Here is a 12,834-nt window from a genome sequence, read left to right on the forward strand (position 1 = left end):
GTCTCCCCCTTCGATCAGAATGTGTTCATTGATCTGATATAATATATCTGTAATATATCTGTCATATATCTATATCTGTAATATATCTATAATATATCTAATATATCTATATCTGTAATATATCTATATCTATAATACATCTGTAATATATCTATAATACATCTGTCATGTATCTATATCTGTAATATATATATAATTTATCTGTAATATATGTATAATATATCTATAATATATCAATGAAGATATAATGAAGAGTGATGAGTGAAGAAGAGTGAAGAGTGACGAGTGATGATCTGTGATGAAGAGTGATGAGAGTGATGAAGGACGAAGAGTGATGGAGAGTGAAGAGTGATGAAGAGTGATAAGGAGTGAAGAGTGATGAAGAGTAATGAAGAGTGAAAAGTGATGAAGAATGATGAAGAGTGAAGAGTGATGGAGAGTGAAGAGTGATGAAGAGTGAAGAGTGATGAAGAATGATGAAGAGTGATGAAGAATGATGGAGAGTGATGAAGAGTGAAGAAGAGTGATGGAGAGTGATGGAGAGTGAAGAAGAGTGATGAAGAGTGATGGAGAGTGATGAAGAGTGAAGAGTAATAGAGTGAAGAGTGATGAGTGTGATGATCTGTGATGAAGAGTGATGAGAGTGAAGAGTGATGAGTGTGATGAAGAGTGATAAAGAGTGATGAAGAGTGAAGAGTGATGAGTGTGATGATCTGTGATGAAGAGTGATGAGAGTGAAGAGTGATGAGTGTGATGAAGAGTGATAGAGTGATGAAGAGTGAAGATTGAAGAGTAATGATGAGTGAAGAGTGTTGAAGAGTGATGAAGAGTGATGGAGAGTGATAAAGAGTGATGAAGAGTGAAGGAGAGTGATGAAGGACGAAGAGTGATGGAGAGTGAAGAGTGATGAAGAGTGAAGAGTGATGAAGAGTAATGAAGAGTGAAGTGTGATGAAGAGTGAGTGAAGAGTGATGAAGAATGATGAAAAGTGAAGAGTGATGAAGAATGATGAAGAGTGAAGAGTGATGGAGAGTGAAGAGTGATGAAGAGTGATGAAGAGTGATAAAGAGTGAAGAGTAATAGAGTTAAGAGTGATGAGTGTGATGAAGAGTGATGAAGAGTGATGAGAGTGAAGAGTGATGAGTGTGATGAAGAGTGATAGAGTGATGAAGAGTGAAGATTGAAGAGTAATGATGAGTGAAGAGTGTTGAAGAGTGATGGAGAGTGATAGAGTGATGAAGAGTGATGGAGAGTGATGGAGAGTGAAGAGTGATGGAGAGTGATGAAGAGTGAAGAGTAATAGAGTGAAGAGTGATGAATGTGATGAAGAGTGATGAAGAGTGATGAGAGTGAAGAGTGATGAGTGTGATGAAGAGTAATGAAGAGTGAAGTGTGATGAAGAGTAGTGAAGAGTGAAGAGTGATGAAGAATGATGAAGAGTGAAGAGTGATGAAGAATGATGAATCAAATCAAATCAAATCAAATTTTATTTGTATAGCCCAAATTCACAAATCACAGTTTGCCTCAGAGGGCTTTACAATCTGTACAGAGACGACACCCTCTGTCCTTCGACCCTCGATTCGAGTGAGGAAAAACTTGCCCCAAAAAAAAAGCCCTTTTAACAGGGAAAAAAAAATGCGGAAGAAACCTCAGGGAGAGCCACAGAGGAGGGATCCCTCTCCCAGGACGGACAGACGTGCAATAGATGTCGCATGTACAGAGCAGATCAACGAGATCACAATGTATTCAATTATAAGCGATGGTTGACAGGAGTGAAAGTACACAAAGATGTATTACAGCAATAATGATTAAATGCACATGGAAATGTGATTACTAGTGATAACAGTGGTAGTGATGGAGAGTGAAGAGTGATGGAGAGTGAAGAGTGATGAAGAATGATGAAGAGTGATAAAGAGTGAAGAAGAGTGATGAAGAGTGATGGAGAGTGATTAAGAGTGAAGAGTAATAGAGTGAAGAGTGATGAGTGTGATGAAGAGTGATGAAGAGTGATGAGAGTGAAGAGTGATGAGTGTGATGAAGAGTGATAGAGTGATGAAGAGTGATGAAGAGTGAAGATTGAAGAGTAATGATGAGTGAAGAGTGTTGAAGAGTGATGAAGAGTGATGGAGAGTGATGAAGAGTGAAGAGTGATGAAGAGTGATGAAGAGTGAAGAAGAGTGAAGAGTGTGATGAAGAGTGATGGAGAGTGGTGAAGAGTGATGAAGAGTGAGGAGTGTGATGAAGAGTGAAGAGTGATGAAGAGTGAGGACTTGACTTGATACGTCTTGTATCTGTGAAGGAGAGGAGCAGCAGGTAAAACAGGAGGGAAAAACATCAACTAATAAAAACACCTGAGTTTTGACTTCAGTCACAGGATGTAGATTTATTTACAACATTTAATATAGACAGATATAAATGTGATGACATCATGACAGAATAAGCATCTTAAGGAGCTCGTACAGAACAGTCTTGTCCAACAGCAAATCAGAAGTCTCTTTACTCTGTTTTGTTGGAGTTGAAAATCTTGGCCAGCAGAGAGACATTTGATTGGCTCTTCTGCTGTATAAGGCGGGCCTTCTCCAGGTGCTTCTGGGTAACAGAGTCTTTCTTCTTTCTTTTCTTCATCAGGATTTCGTCCTCCGTCTGACGCTGAGTGAAGTCCCACGTCCTCTCGTCCACCTGACAGCGATAAACAAAGTTAAGCATAAAAAATCAAAGTGACTCTAATTGTGTTGGAGCTACAGGTGGATTCATGCGCCGATATTCCACCTCTCTGTCTGTATGGAAGTCACAGAGGTGGAACGGGAGACAGTTTTGTTCCACCTCTGATCCACTTCTGGATGTGTTAACAGAGGAGAGAAGGCATCTGTGTGAATGGAAAAGCTGGCAGCGCAGAACAGGAGTGTGTCGGTCTGATGGTGTTCACAGTCTGATGGTTTTCACAGTCTGATGGTGTTCAGTCTGATGGTTTTCACGGTCTGATGGTGTTCAGTCTGATGGTCTTCACAGTCTGATGGTGTTCTCAGTCTGATGCTTTTCACAGTCTGATGGTTTTTTACAGTCTGATGGTGTTCAGTCTGATGGTGTTCACAGTCTGATGGTGTTCAGTCTGATGGTTTTCACAGTCTGATGGTGTTCAGTCTGATGGTGTTCACAGTCTGATGGTGTTCACAGTCTGATGGTGTTCAGTCTGATGGTGTTCAGTCTGATGGTTTTCACAGTCTGATGGTGTTCACAGTCTGTTCACAGTCTGATGGTGTTCAGTCTGATGGTGTTCACAGTCTGATGGTGTTCAGTCTGATGGTCTTCACAGTCTGATGGTCTTCACAGTCTGATGGTGTTCAGTCTGATGGTGTTCACAGTCTGATGGTGTTCAGTCTGATGGTGTTCAGTCTGATGGTTTTCACAGTCTGATGGTGTTCACAGTCTGTTCACAGTCTGATGGTGTTCACAGTCTGTTCACAGTCTGATGGTGTTCACAGTCTGATGGTGTTCACAGTCTGATGGTCTTCACAGTCTGTTCACAGTCTGATGGTGTTCAGTCTGATGGTTTTCACAGTCTGATGATGTTCAGTCTGATGGTTTTCACGGTCTGATGGTGTTCAGTCTGATGGTCTTCACAGTCTGATGGTGTTCAGTCTGATGGTGTTCACAGTCTGTTCACAGTCTGATGATGTTCAGTCTGATGGTTTTCACGGTCTGATGGTGTTCAGTCTGATGGTGTTCACAGTCTGATGGTGTTCACAGTCTGATGGTCTTCACAGTCTGATGGTCTTCACAGTCTGTTCACAGTCTGATGGTGTTCAGTCTGATGGTTTTCACAGTCTGATGATGTTCAGTCTGATGGTTTTCACGGTCTGATGGTGTTCACAGTCTGATGGTCTTCACAGTCTGATGGTGTTCAGTCTGATGGTGTTCACAGTCTGTTCACAGTCTGATGGTGTTCAGTCTGATGGTTTTCACAGTCTGATGATGTTCAGTCTGATGGTTTTCACGGTCTGATGGTGTTCAGTCTGATGGTTTTAACAGTCTGATGGTGTTCAGTCTGATGGTGTTCACAGTCTGATGGTGTTTAGTCTGATCCTCCTCCTGCCTGTCCTCCTGTCTGTCATTCTGTCTTCCATTCTGTCTGTCCTCCTGCCTGCCATTCTGTCTGTCTTCCTGTCTGCCATTCTGTCTGTGTTCCTGTCTGTCCTCCTGTCTGCCATTCTATCTGCCATTCTGTCTTCCTGTCTGTCTCTTCTGTCTGTCCCCGGATGCAGAGCCAGGTGGCTCCTGACCGAGACTTCTGTGAACTTTCCCCCAGAAAACAGCGTCTGTCCCCAAGACTGAGAGTCAGACAGCATCCTCTGTTTACTGATGATGTCATTTAGAGTGAAAATGTAACTTTGTCTCTTTCCAGGATGTTTGGTGGGTCAGGATCTCATCACAACACATTATAACAGCATCATATGATTATAAACAGTCAGCTGACACATGTTAAGATTACCAGGAGGACACCTGAGGAAACACTGGTTCCACTGCTTGGCTCAGTGTGAACAAACGAAGGTGGCGTGAAGGCGAGCCTTCTTTACAGCGATAATGTGAAGTCTCTGTGTGAAAAGGGCTAGTGTGTAGTTTTTACCTGTTGGCCGTCTCTCTGTCTCTTCTTCCTCAGCTTGTCCAGGTGGGTGCTTTTGTCAACATTGTTCAGGTAGAAGTTTGTTTCTCTCTTCGCCTGAGACACCTCAGTTCTGAGTCTCTGCTGCAGGACAGTCTGCTCGTAGGCCAGCCGCTCACTCAGGTGAGTCCACTGGAACCTGTGCAGGTACTACAGAGACAGACAGGTAGAGAGACAGACAGGGGAGCCCCAGGTCACACATTTCGTCTGGTTCAGAGTGGGATTGGTCCGGTGTGGTGCAGCAGTCTTGACCGGTGTGATTTTACGGCTCATCGGCAGTAACGAGAGAATGAACACAGAGCTGCCTTCTGATTGGGCTCTCAGATATAACTGTTACTGTGATGTCAGCTGTTGCTAGGTGGACTGTACCTTGATGGACCAGAGGTCGTGGAAGAATCGTTGGCGTTTCCTGGTTCCCATCGACGTGTTGTGGAGAGACGCTGCTACTCTCTTCGCCACTCGTTTATCTCTGAACTCCACCCATCCTTCAGTGAAATCACACCTACTCAAACCGGACTTCCTCTTCCTCTTTCTCACCTGACCATCTGAGGACAAAAGGATATTTTCACTACGACTTCCAGGGTGCATTTCATTAAACGTGGTCAAACATACAAACATCTGACGTTTTCCTTCTCCATAAGGCTAGCAGCTGAGGATCATGGGTACTTTAACATTTAACAACAGAAATAAAGTGAAAATAATTCAACCTGGTGGTGATTTGATCACATTCAGCGGCTCGCCTTTAGAGTTAAATTACTGCTAACGAAGTGTAGTGACGTCCTCGTCTGCTGGTCTCATCGTTTAATGTAAACCTTCAGGAGGTTAAAGGAGAGTTCTGGAATGTTCCAGAGTGTTCTGGCTGTTTGTCCTGATGGAAACTTTTACATTATTTAAATGTTTCTTAAAGGTTGTACATTAATTCACATGGGACTGAACCTACAATGACATTTTACAATCCAAGCCAACAGCTGTTGTGAGTTCAGCTTGTTCAATGTGTTAATGTCATTGGTTAATTTAATATTTTATGATATGAAATATATACTATATACTAAATCTGTCTATAACGAATCTCTGTGAGTCCCATCATCAGTTTTTTTAGATATATGTTCCCACTCTACGTGTTCCCACTCTACGTGTTCCCACTCTATGTTCTGGTGTGATAGATGTTAAATATTGTGTGTATACATGAAGATACCTTCAGGCTGCAGGAAGATGCGTCCAATCTCTCCATACACTGACAGCAGGTTCCTCAGGTGTTTGGGGCGGAACCTCGGAGGAATGTGACCCAGGTAGATGATACCTGGAACACACTTCCTGTCTGGACAGGAAGTCAATCCCAGCCCTTCCTGTTTGTTCTTCTTCTTCTTTATCCTGGCAGCATCTGTATCGTCATCGTGATCGTCCTCCTCTCTTTCAGCTGCAGCCTTCCTCTCCTCCTCTTCCTCCTCCTCTCTCTCTGCTGCAGTCTTCCTCTCCTCCTCCTCTTCCTCCTCTCTCTCAGCTGCAGTCTTCCTCTCCTCCTCTTCTTCCTCCTCCTCCTCCTCCTCCTCTCTCTCAGCTGTACTCTTCCACTCCTCCTCCTCCTCCTCCTCTTCTCTCTCAGCTGTACTCTTCCACACCTCTTCCTCCTCTCTCTCAGCTGTACTCTTCCACTCCTCCTCCTCCTCCTCCTCCTCCTCCTCCTCTCTCTCAGCTGTACTCTTCCACTCCTCCTCCTCCTCTCTCTCAGCTGCAGTCTTCCTCTCCTCCTCCTCTTCCTCTCTTCTCTCCATCTCTCTGTAATCAGCAGAAACATTTTCCTTCAGTTGACACACTGACAAAAGTATGTGGAGACGAGTGATTCCAGGCTCAGAGATGTAAACATGTCAATGACACATCTGTTACTGAAACAAACTGACTACAGGTCAGTTTATTGCGCAGATGATAGGAAAAATATTAAAATCATAAAGAACTAAAGTGTTTATACACATTTTATATATTTACAGTGCAGACTTCACTAACAGTCTCTAATATTGTCACATAAACTTGTAAATAATGAGAAAGTTTGAGTAAATTAAATGTTTTTCTGATCAGCGTCTCTTCATGATTGAAGCTAACATCTGGATTGTATCTTTAACGTCATTGATTCAGTCCCGGGTCACGTGACCCTGCAGCAGTCACAGGTGTTTCTCTCCTCAGCTGTGATTGGCCCTCTTCAGTTGTGATGCTGTGACGAGCAGCTGGATCATCGATCAGTCACAGATATTCAAACACTAACTGTTGTTTGTGTCCTGATCGCTACTGAGCATGTGCAGCTCATCAGAGATCAGAGAGAAGCGCGACGTCTCACCACGTGCTTAATTCAGAATATTTTTGATTAAGACTTTTGAAACAACTTCAGCGTCTTCTGGATGTGCTCTGATGAGGTTAATGATCTGCTGCTTTCTGCTGTTTTTCCAGCGTGTTCGTGATGATGAATGAGACACAACACAAAGGCAAACTGGTCAACTGGCAGTGTGAACAGAGTAAACGGCTGATTATTAGCAGGTTAACCCGTGTTTAAAAAAACCTGCGTACACACGTTTATGTCCGTGTAAAAGGTCTGTAAGGGGGCCGAGCTGACTCTGTAAAACTCTACAGACACTGGATCAGTTGTGTCAAAGTGATGACATCATCAGAAGATCAACACATCAGGCTGAGATCACTGAGAGACAGAATTCATTAAATAACCAACACGAGAGTCCAATCAGCAGCTGTCCTGTCAGAACCAGGCTGTCCTGCAGAGTCTCAGAGGACGAGCAGCAGTTTCTGAACCACTTCTCAGGAGGAGACGAGGACAAACCAGAATCTCACAGTGAGGACGAAAGAAGTCTTTTCACTGATGATGATTCCGTCACATACGTGTTATACATATTCTAACATATTGATAACTTCACAACTGACCATACCAGTGAGACCAGACACCAGTGAGACCAGACACCAGAGGACCAGTGAGACCAGAGACCAGTGAGACTGGTGAGATCAGACACCAGAGACCAGACACCAGAGACCAGTGAGATCAGACACCAGAGGACCAGTGAGACCAGAGACCAGTGAGACCAGAGACGTTGTGGTCTGACACACTCAGCTGTGGAAGTCAGCCGGCATGTTTTCAACCCAACAAGCTTCAAAGACAAAAAGACGACTGAGTTCAATATTCTGATAACTGATCAATAAACTGGTTACTAATCAACAGCGTTTGAGGTCAGTTATTATTAATACCCTCGTGTTTAGTCTCTGACCGCTGATGAGCAGTTTATTGATGAACACAATTTTGAACACAATCACTTCCGGGTTTCCTTCTTCCACAATAAAACGTTTCATTATTTCGATTAATGTCACATTAAAACTCACCTTCACTTTAAAATCTTCATCGACATGAAACACAACCGCTGCTCGCTCTCACGTGCGGAACTCTGTCGCGTCTTTGTGACGAAACACAGCATCGGGCTGCTGCACAACTTCCGGTTTTACCGTCAAAATAAGAGCTGAAAGAAAAGCCAGAGCCGTTCTCTGATATTTAGATCATTAATAATATGAGTTATGACTGAGAACTCACCGCTCTGTCTGTACGTCTACGTGTTCGTGTTTTTGTTTTATTCCTCACCTTTAATCATGTATCTTCTTTACATTTCTCTATTTGATCAACTCTTTTCTGTCTTCGTGTTGCTGAAACACGATAATTCTGTTGTAACAGCATAATTATAACACATCTGTTATAACAAGTCCGCTTATTTATCAGTTTCGATTTCATATCGAATTAAAACACATTGTTATTATATTTGTGTGAGCAGGTTTAGTTTATCTCACTTTAACTTTTCCCATTTTTTAGATTTCATTTCATTTAATAACCAAGCACAAATCCAAATGACTCACTGTAGAGACTCAGAGGTGTAAAATAATTTTATTATCAACACAGCGCGACGACTGAAATAACTCTTACTTTGAAAAGCCATACCGGAACAATGTAGGTTTTGATTTAGTCAAGCTGCTCTGAGGTGAAAGGCATGCAGGGATAGCTGTCATGGCGGGATGTTTTGAAGTGGAAGCTAACGTTAGCAGTGAAGATGAGGCCAGTGTCCAGTCTGAGCCTGAGTCCCAGCGTCAAAGTCAAACTTGTTTCTGCTGGTTTCCGGTTCACTTCAGACCTGCGGAGCCTCAAACCGCTGCAGCTCAGCAAAGGTACCGTTTACATTCACCGTCTCTTCCACCAAACTCCGTTCAAAATACAGCGACTTTTAGCTGTCAGCTGACAGGAAACAGAAACTTTCTCCTGATTTAAATCTCGAGTTTTATCGACTAACATGAGCAACATTTAACAAAAAAAACATCTAACAAACACATTCTGATCCAATAAAACTACTGTTCAGCCGTCGTAATGTTTCATAAAACAAACAGAATAAATGATCACCAGACATGTTTCACACGTGTGTGTGTGTGTGTGAGAGAGAGAGAGAGAGAACTAAATATCGCCACTCGGACACTTCAGCGTGTTCAGTCTATACAGGTGTGTTAGTTACAGTTTACCACAATCTACACAACAGATACATCTACATCCTTATAAAAGAGCACAGGACTCTGACCCAGAGTGTCATCAACCAGAATATCACAACAGAGCAGTTCATGTTTAGATCATAAGAATCATGTAAATGAAACCGCCCTGGAGTCAGTCCTCTTCTCTGTGGAGAACATCTTGTCCCTGTGAGCTCCTCTCTGACTACTGCATGTAGTTCACTGACATGATGTAGTTCACTCACATGATGTAGTTCACTGACATGATGTAGTTCACCGACAGGATCTAGTTCACTGACATGATGTAGTTCACTCACATGATGTAGTTCACTCACATGATGTAGTTCACTGACAGGATGTAGTTCACTCACATGATGTAGTTCACTGACATGATGTAGTTCACTCACATGATGTAGTTCACTCACATGATGTAGTTCACTGACAGGATCTAGTTCACTCACATGATGTAGTTCACTGACATGATGTAGTTCACTCACATGATGTAGTTCACTGACAGGATGTAGTTCACTCACATGATGTAGTTCACTCACATGATGTAGTTCACTGACAGGATGTAGTTCACTCACATGATGTAGTTCACTGACAGGATTTAGGTCACTCACATGATGTAGTTCACTCACATGATGTAGTTCACTGACAGGATGTAGTTCACTTCTTCACTCTGTTGTTCAGTGTTGATGTTGATGTAGGTGAAATGTTCTGCTGCAGAGGGCAGTCTGTCCCAGCACGAGGCGCTGGAGGTGCTGCAGGCTGTGAGGAGAGTGGGAGGAGGTGATGAGGGAGGAGGAGGAGTATCAGCCTCTCTGACAGCTCTTGAGCTTTTGCAGAAGGAGGAGGAGGAGCTGAGGAGCATTGTGACTTTCTCCTCTCAGCTGGACGCCGCGCTCGGAGGAGGACTTCCTGTCGGAAAAACGACAGAAATCTGTGGAGCTCCAGGAGTCGGAAAAACACAGCTGTGGTCAGACACACAACACACACACACACACACACACACACACACACACACACACACACACACACACACACACACACACACACACACTCACTCACTCACTCACTCACTCACTCACTGTGATGTCACAGTGAGATCATAATAAAGAAACGAGGTGGGCGGCAGCACTAGACCAATCAGAGTCAATGACTGACTGAAAAATAAAGTTAATGATTGATGACATCATCTCTCAGCCTGCAGCTGGCGGTGGACGTTCAGGTGCCTCCTTGTTTTGGGGGAGTCGGAGGTCAGGTGGTCTACATCGACACTGAGGGCAGCTTCCTGCTTCAGAGAGTTGTCGACATCGCCACCGCTGGCGTCCGACACTGCTCCTTATTGGCTGAAGACGACGAGCAACGACTTGCTATGGAGACGTTCACTGTGGAAACCATCCTGTCCAACATGTTCCTGGTAATGATTACTGGTTCTCATGGTAGCAGACCTCTCACAGGTGTTACAGTAATTTTGATTGGTCGTCTGTCTCTCAGGTGCGTTGCCATGACTACGTGGAGCTGCTGGCTGAGCTCCACCTGCTCCCTGACTTCCTGTCTGCCCACCCGAGGGTCCGCCTCCTGGTGATCGACAGTGTGGCGTTTGTCTTCCGGCGGCTCTTCGACGACCTGTCGCAGAGGACACGCCTCCTTAATGACCTTGCCCAACAGCTCATTGCCATGGCAACCAGCCACGAAATAGCTGTGGTGATAACCAACCAGATGACCACACGTCTGCGGGGTGGCCAATCACAGCTGGTCCCTGCCCTAGGGGAGAGTTGGGGCCACGCCCCCACCATCAGGCTCCTACTACACTGGGCGGGGGCCCGGCGGATGGCTGCCATCTTTAAATCTCCAGGTCACATGGACTCCACCATCCATTACCAGATCACCTCTGACGGATTCAGAGATGCCGACCAATCAGAGCAGCCGCAGAGCAAACGGCCCCGGAGACACACCAACCAATCAGCTGCCAGCCAGAGAGACACCAGCTGCTGATTGGTCAGAGACTGTCAGTCAATCAGAGGCTGAGCTGAGTTTGTTTGTTAAAACTTTTATCTTGAGTTTAAAAAATAAAGTTTAACATGTTTCAATAATAAAGTTCAAGTTATTCAAATGATCAGTCTGATTAATTCAGCAATGATCAATACAGTCAGATTATTAAACATCTGATCAGTCTGATCATTACACTCAGATTATTGATCCATCAACCCCAGTTTCCACCGAGCCCATCACGGACTCCCCAGCTGAAAAATAAATGTGCTAAGTGTACTAAAATTTAGCATACTTTTGTGTACTTGAAGCCACACGAATCATCATTATACTTCAAGTGTGTTCATGATTAGTTAACTTGAAGCATGCTATTTTGGAACAACTAATTTTGTACTAAATATATTTTAATTGTAATCAAATTGTAGAAAAGCTCAACTTGAAGTGCATTTAGTGTAATTTATGTGCTAAAGTGGAATAACTTAAGTATATTTTGTATACTTTATACTAATATATGCTTAATTAGTCAAATTAAAGTACTTTTTTTGTATTATAAGTACATTAAAAATTATTTGTTAGTGTCTCAAAAATATATAAGCTTTATACGTTTAATATATTCTTACTGTGCTAATAATATGCTTAATTATACTTTTGGCTTATTCCAGTTACTAAAAAAGCATACTTTGCATAATAGTCAGTATACTTTATCATTACTTTGCTATATTACTTTCTACCTTGCACATACTTGCAAATGTATTACCATTATACAAAAGGCTGAAAGACTTGTGGGACTACTTCCAGGCTAAAAAATATACTTTAATGTTTTTGTACCATATCCAAATTAGAATAGTACATTGTAAGTACAAAAAACTTGTACTATCTCTTAACATTTATACAACAAATGTATGAACATTTGCATTATGGCTTTTAAACATTTTCAAATATTGGTACTTTAGTACACCTTGTAGAAATAGGTCCATTTCAGGCAGCAGACCTAAACATTACACATAAACATTACACATAAACTTTACAGAACACTGAGAAATAGTGAACAATGAAAAACAACATTCCTTATTATTGCACACATAACCCCTCCCACCATACAGAAACACACACCACACATTATGTTCCTTTTTTTGGCTGAACTGCTCATTGTTACACTTTCGTCTGATGGCCGCGTGCACATCAGAGACACTTGTCTGTGGAAACTCAAGAAGAACAGCGTCTGTTGACCGAATAGACGAGAGATAATGTAAGTCACGCAGCACATTCATAGTATTTTGAACAGTACATCAAAGGGGTATTTGGGATCATAGTACTACACTGGCTGCATGAGATACACCTCTTGTTTTTACATTTTACATCTCTAAACATTTTTTATAAATTTTTATATGCAAATATTAGCATTTTAGCTCAATAGCTTCCAGGTCATGTGATCAATTGACCCCGAATCATGTTGGGATCATGTAACTACACTTGCTGCATGAGATACACCTCTTGTTTTTACATTTTACATCTCTAAATATTTTTTATAAATTTTTATATGTAAATATTAGCATTTTAGCTCAATAGCTTCCAGGTCATGTGATCAATTGACTCAAAATCAGTGTGGGATCATGTAACTACACTGGCTGCATGAGATACGCCTCTTG

At 42.6% G+C, this 12,834-nt stretch overlaps 2 protein-coding genes across 2 annotated transcripts; one reads left to right on the forward strand and one right to left on the reverse strand.

Moving 5' to 3' along the window:
* Positions 1 to 2,363: 2,363 nt before the first annotated feature.
* abt1 (activator of basal transcription 1) lies at positions 2,364 to 8,121 on the reverse strand. The gene is made up of 5 exons (XM_084366106.1): positions 8,033 to 8,121; positions 5,856 to 6,436; positions 5,030 to 5,205; positions 4,625 to 4,810; positions 2,364 to 2,679 (listed from the first exon to the last, which is right to left on the reverse strand). Exons 2-5 carry the CDS (start codon positions 6,430 to 6,432, stop codon positions 2,497 to 2,499), a joined length of 1,122 nt encoding a protein of 373 aa, XP_084222232.1. The 5' UTR covers positions 6,433 to 6,436; positions 8,033 to 8,121; the 3' UTR covers positions 2,364 to 2,496.
* Positions 8,122 to 8,657: 536 nt separating this feature from the next.
* On the forward strand, positions 8,658 to 11,309 carry rad51c (RAD51 paralog C). The gene is made up of 4 exons (XM_084366114.1): positions 8,658 to 8,860; positions 9,920 to 10,169; positions 10,397 to 10,613; positions 10,691 to 11,309. The coding sequence occupies exons 1-4, from the start codon at positions 8,746 to 8,748 to the stop codon at positions 11,189 to 11,191; spliced, it is 1,083 nt and encodes a 360-aa protein (XP_084222240.1). The 5' UTR covers positions 8,658 to 8,745; the 3' UTR covers positions 11,192 to 11,309.
* Positions 11,310 to 12,834: the final 1,525 nt, after the last annotated feature.

This window comes from Pagrus pagrus (assembly GCF_965226575.1).
Source record: "Pagrus pagrus genome assembly, chromosome: 11".
Classification (NCBI taxonomy): Eukaryota; Metazoa; Chordata; class Actinopteri; order Spariformes; family Sparidae; genus Pagrus; species Pagrus pagrus.

What these genes read in the sequence shown, in the direction of transcription:
- abt1 (XM_084366106.1), bottom strand. Translation starts at nt 6,432, where the DNA reads ATGGAGAGAAGAGAGGAAGAGGAGGAGGAGAGGAAGACTGCAGCTGAG. An exon ending in CATCTTCCTGCAGCCTGAAG is followed by an intron (nt 5,206 to 5,855) that starts GTATCTTCATGT and finishes TTTTGTCCTCAG; the next exon opens with ATGGTCAGGTGAGAAAGAGG. An exon ending in GACAGAGAGACGGCCAACAG is followed by an intron (nt 2,680 to 4,624) that starts GTAAAAACTACA and finishes TATCGCTGTCAG; the next exon opens with GTGGACGAGAGGACGTGGGA.
- rad51c (XM_084366114.1), top strand. Translation starts at nt 8,746, where the DNA reads ATGAGGCCAGTGTCCAGTCTGAGCCTGAGTCCCAGCGTCAAAGTCAAA. An exon ending in GTCGGAAAAACACAGCTGTG is followed by an intron (nt 10,170 to 10,396) that starts GTCAGACACACA and finishes ATCATCTCTCAG; the next exon opens with CCTGCAGCTGGCGGTGGACG. An exon ending in TCCTGTCCAACATGTTCCTG is followed by an intron (nt 10,614 to 10,690) that starts GTAATGATTACT and finishes TCTGTCTCTCAG; the next exon opens with GTGCGTTGCCATGACTACGT.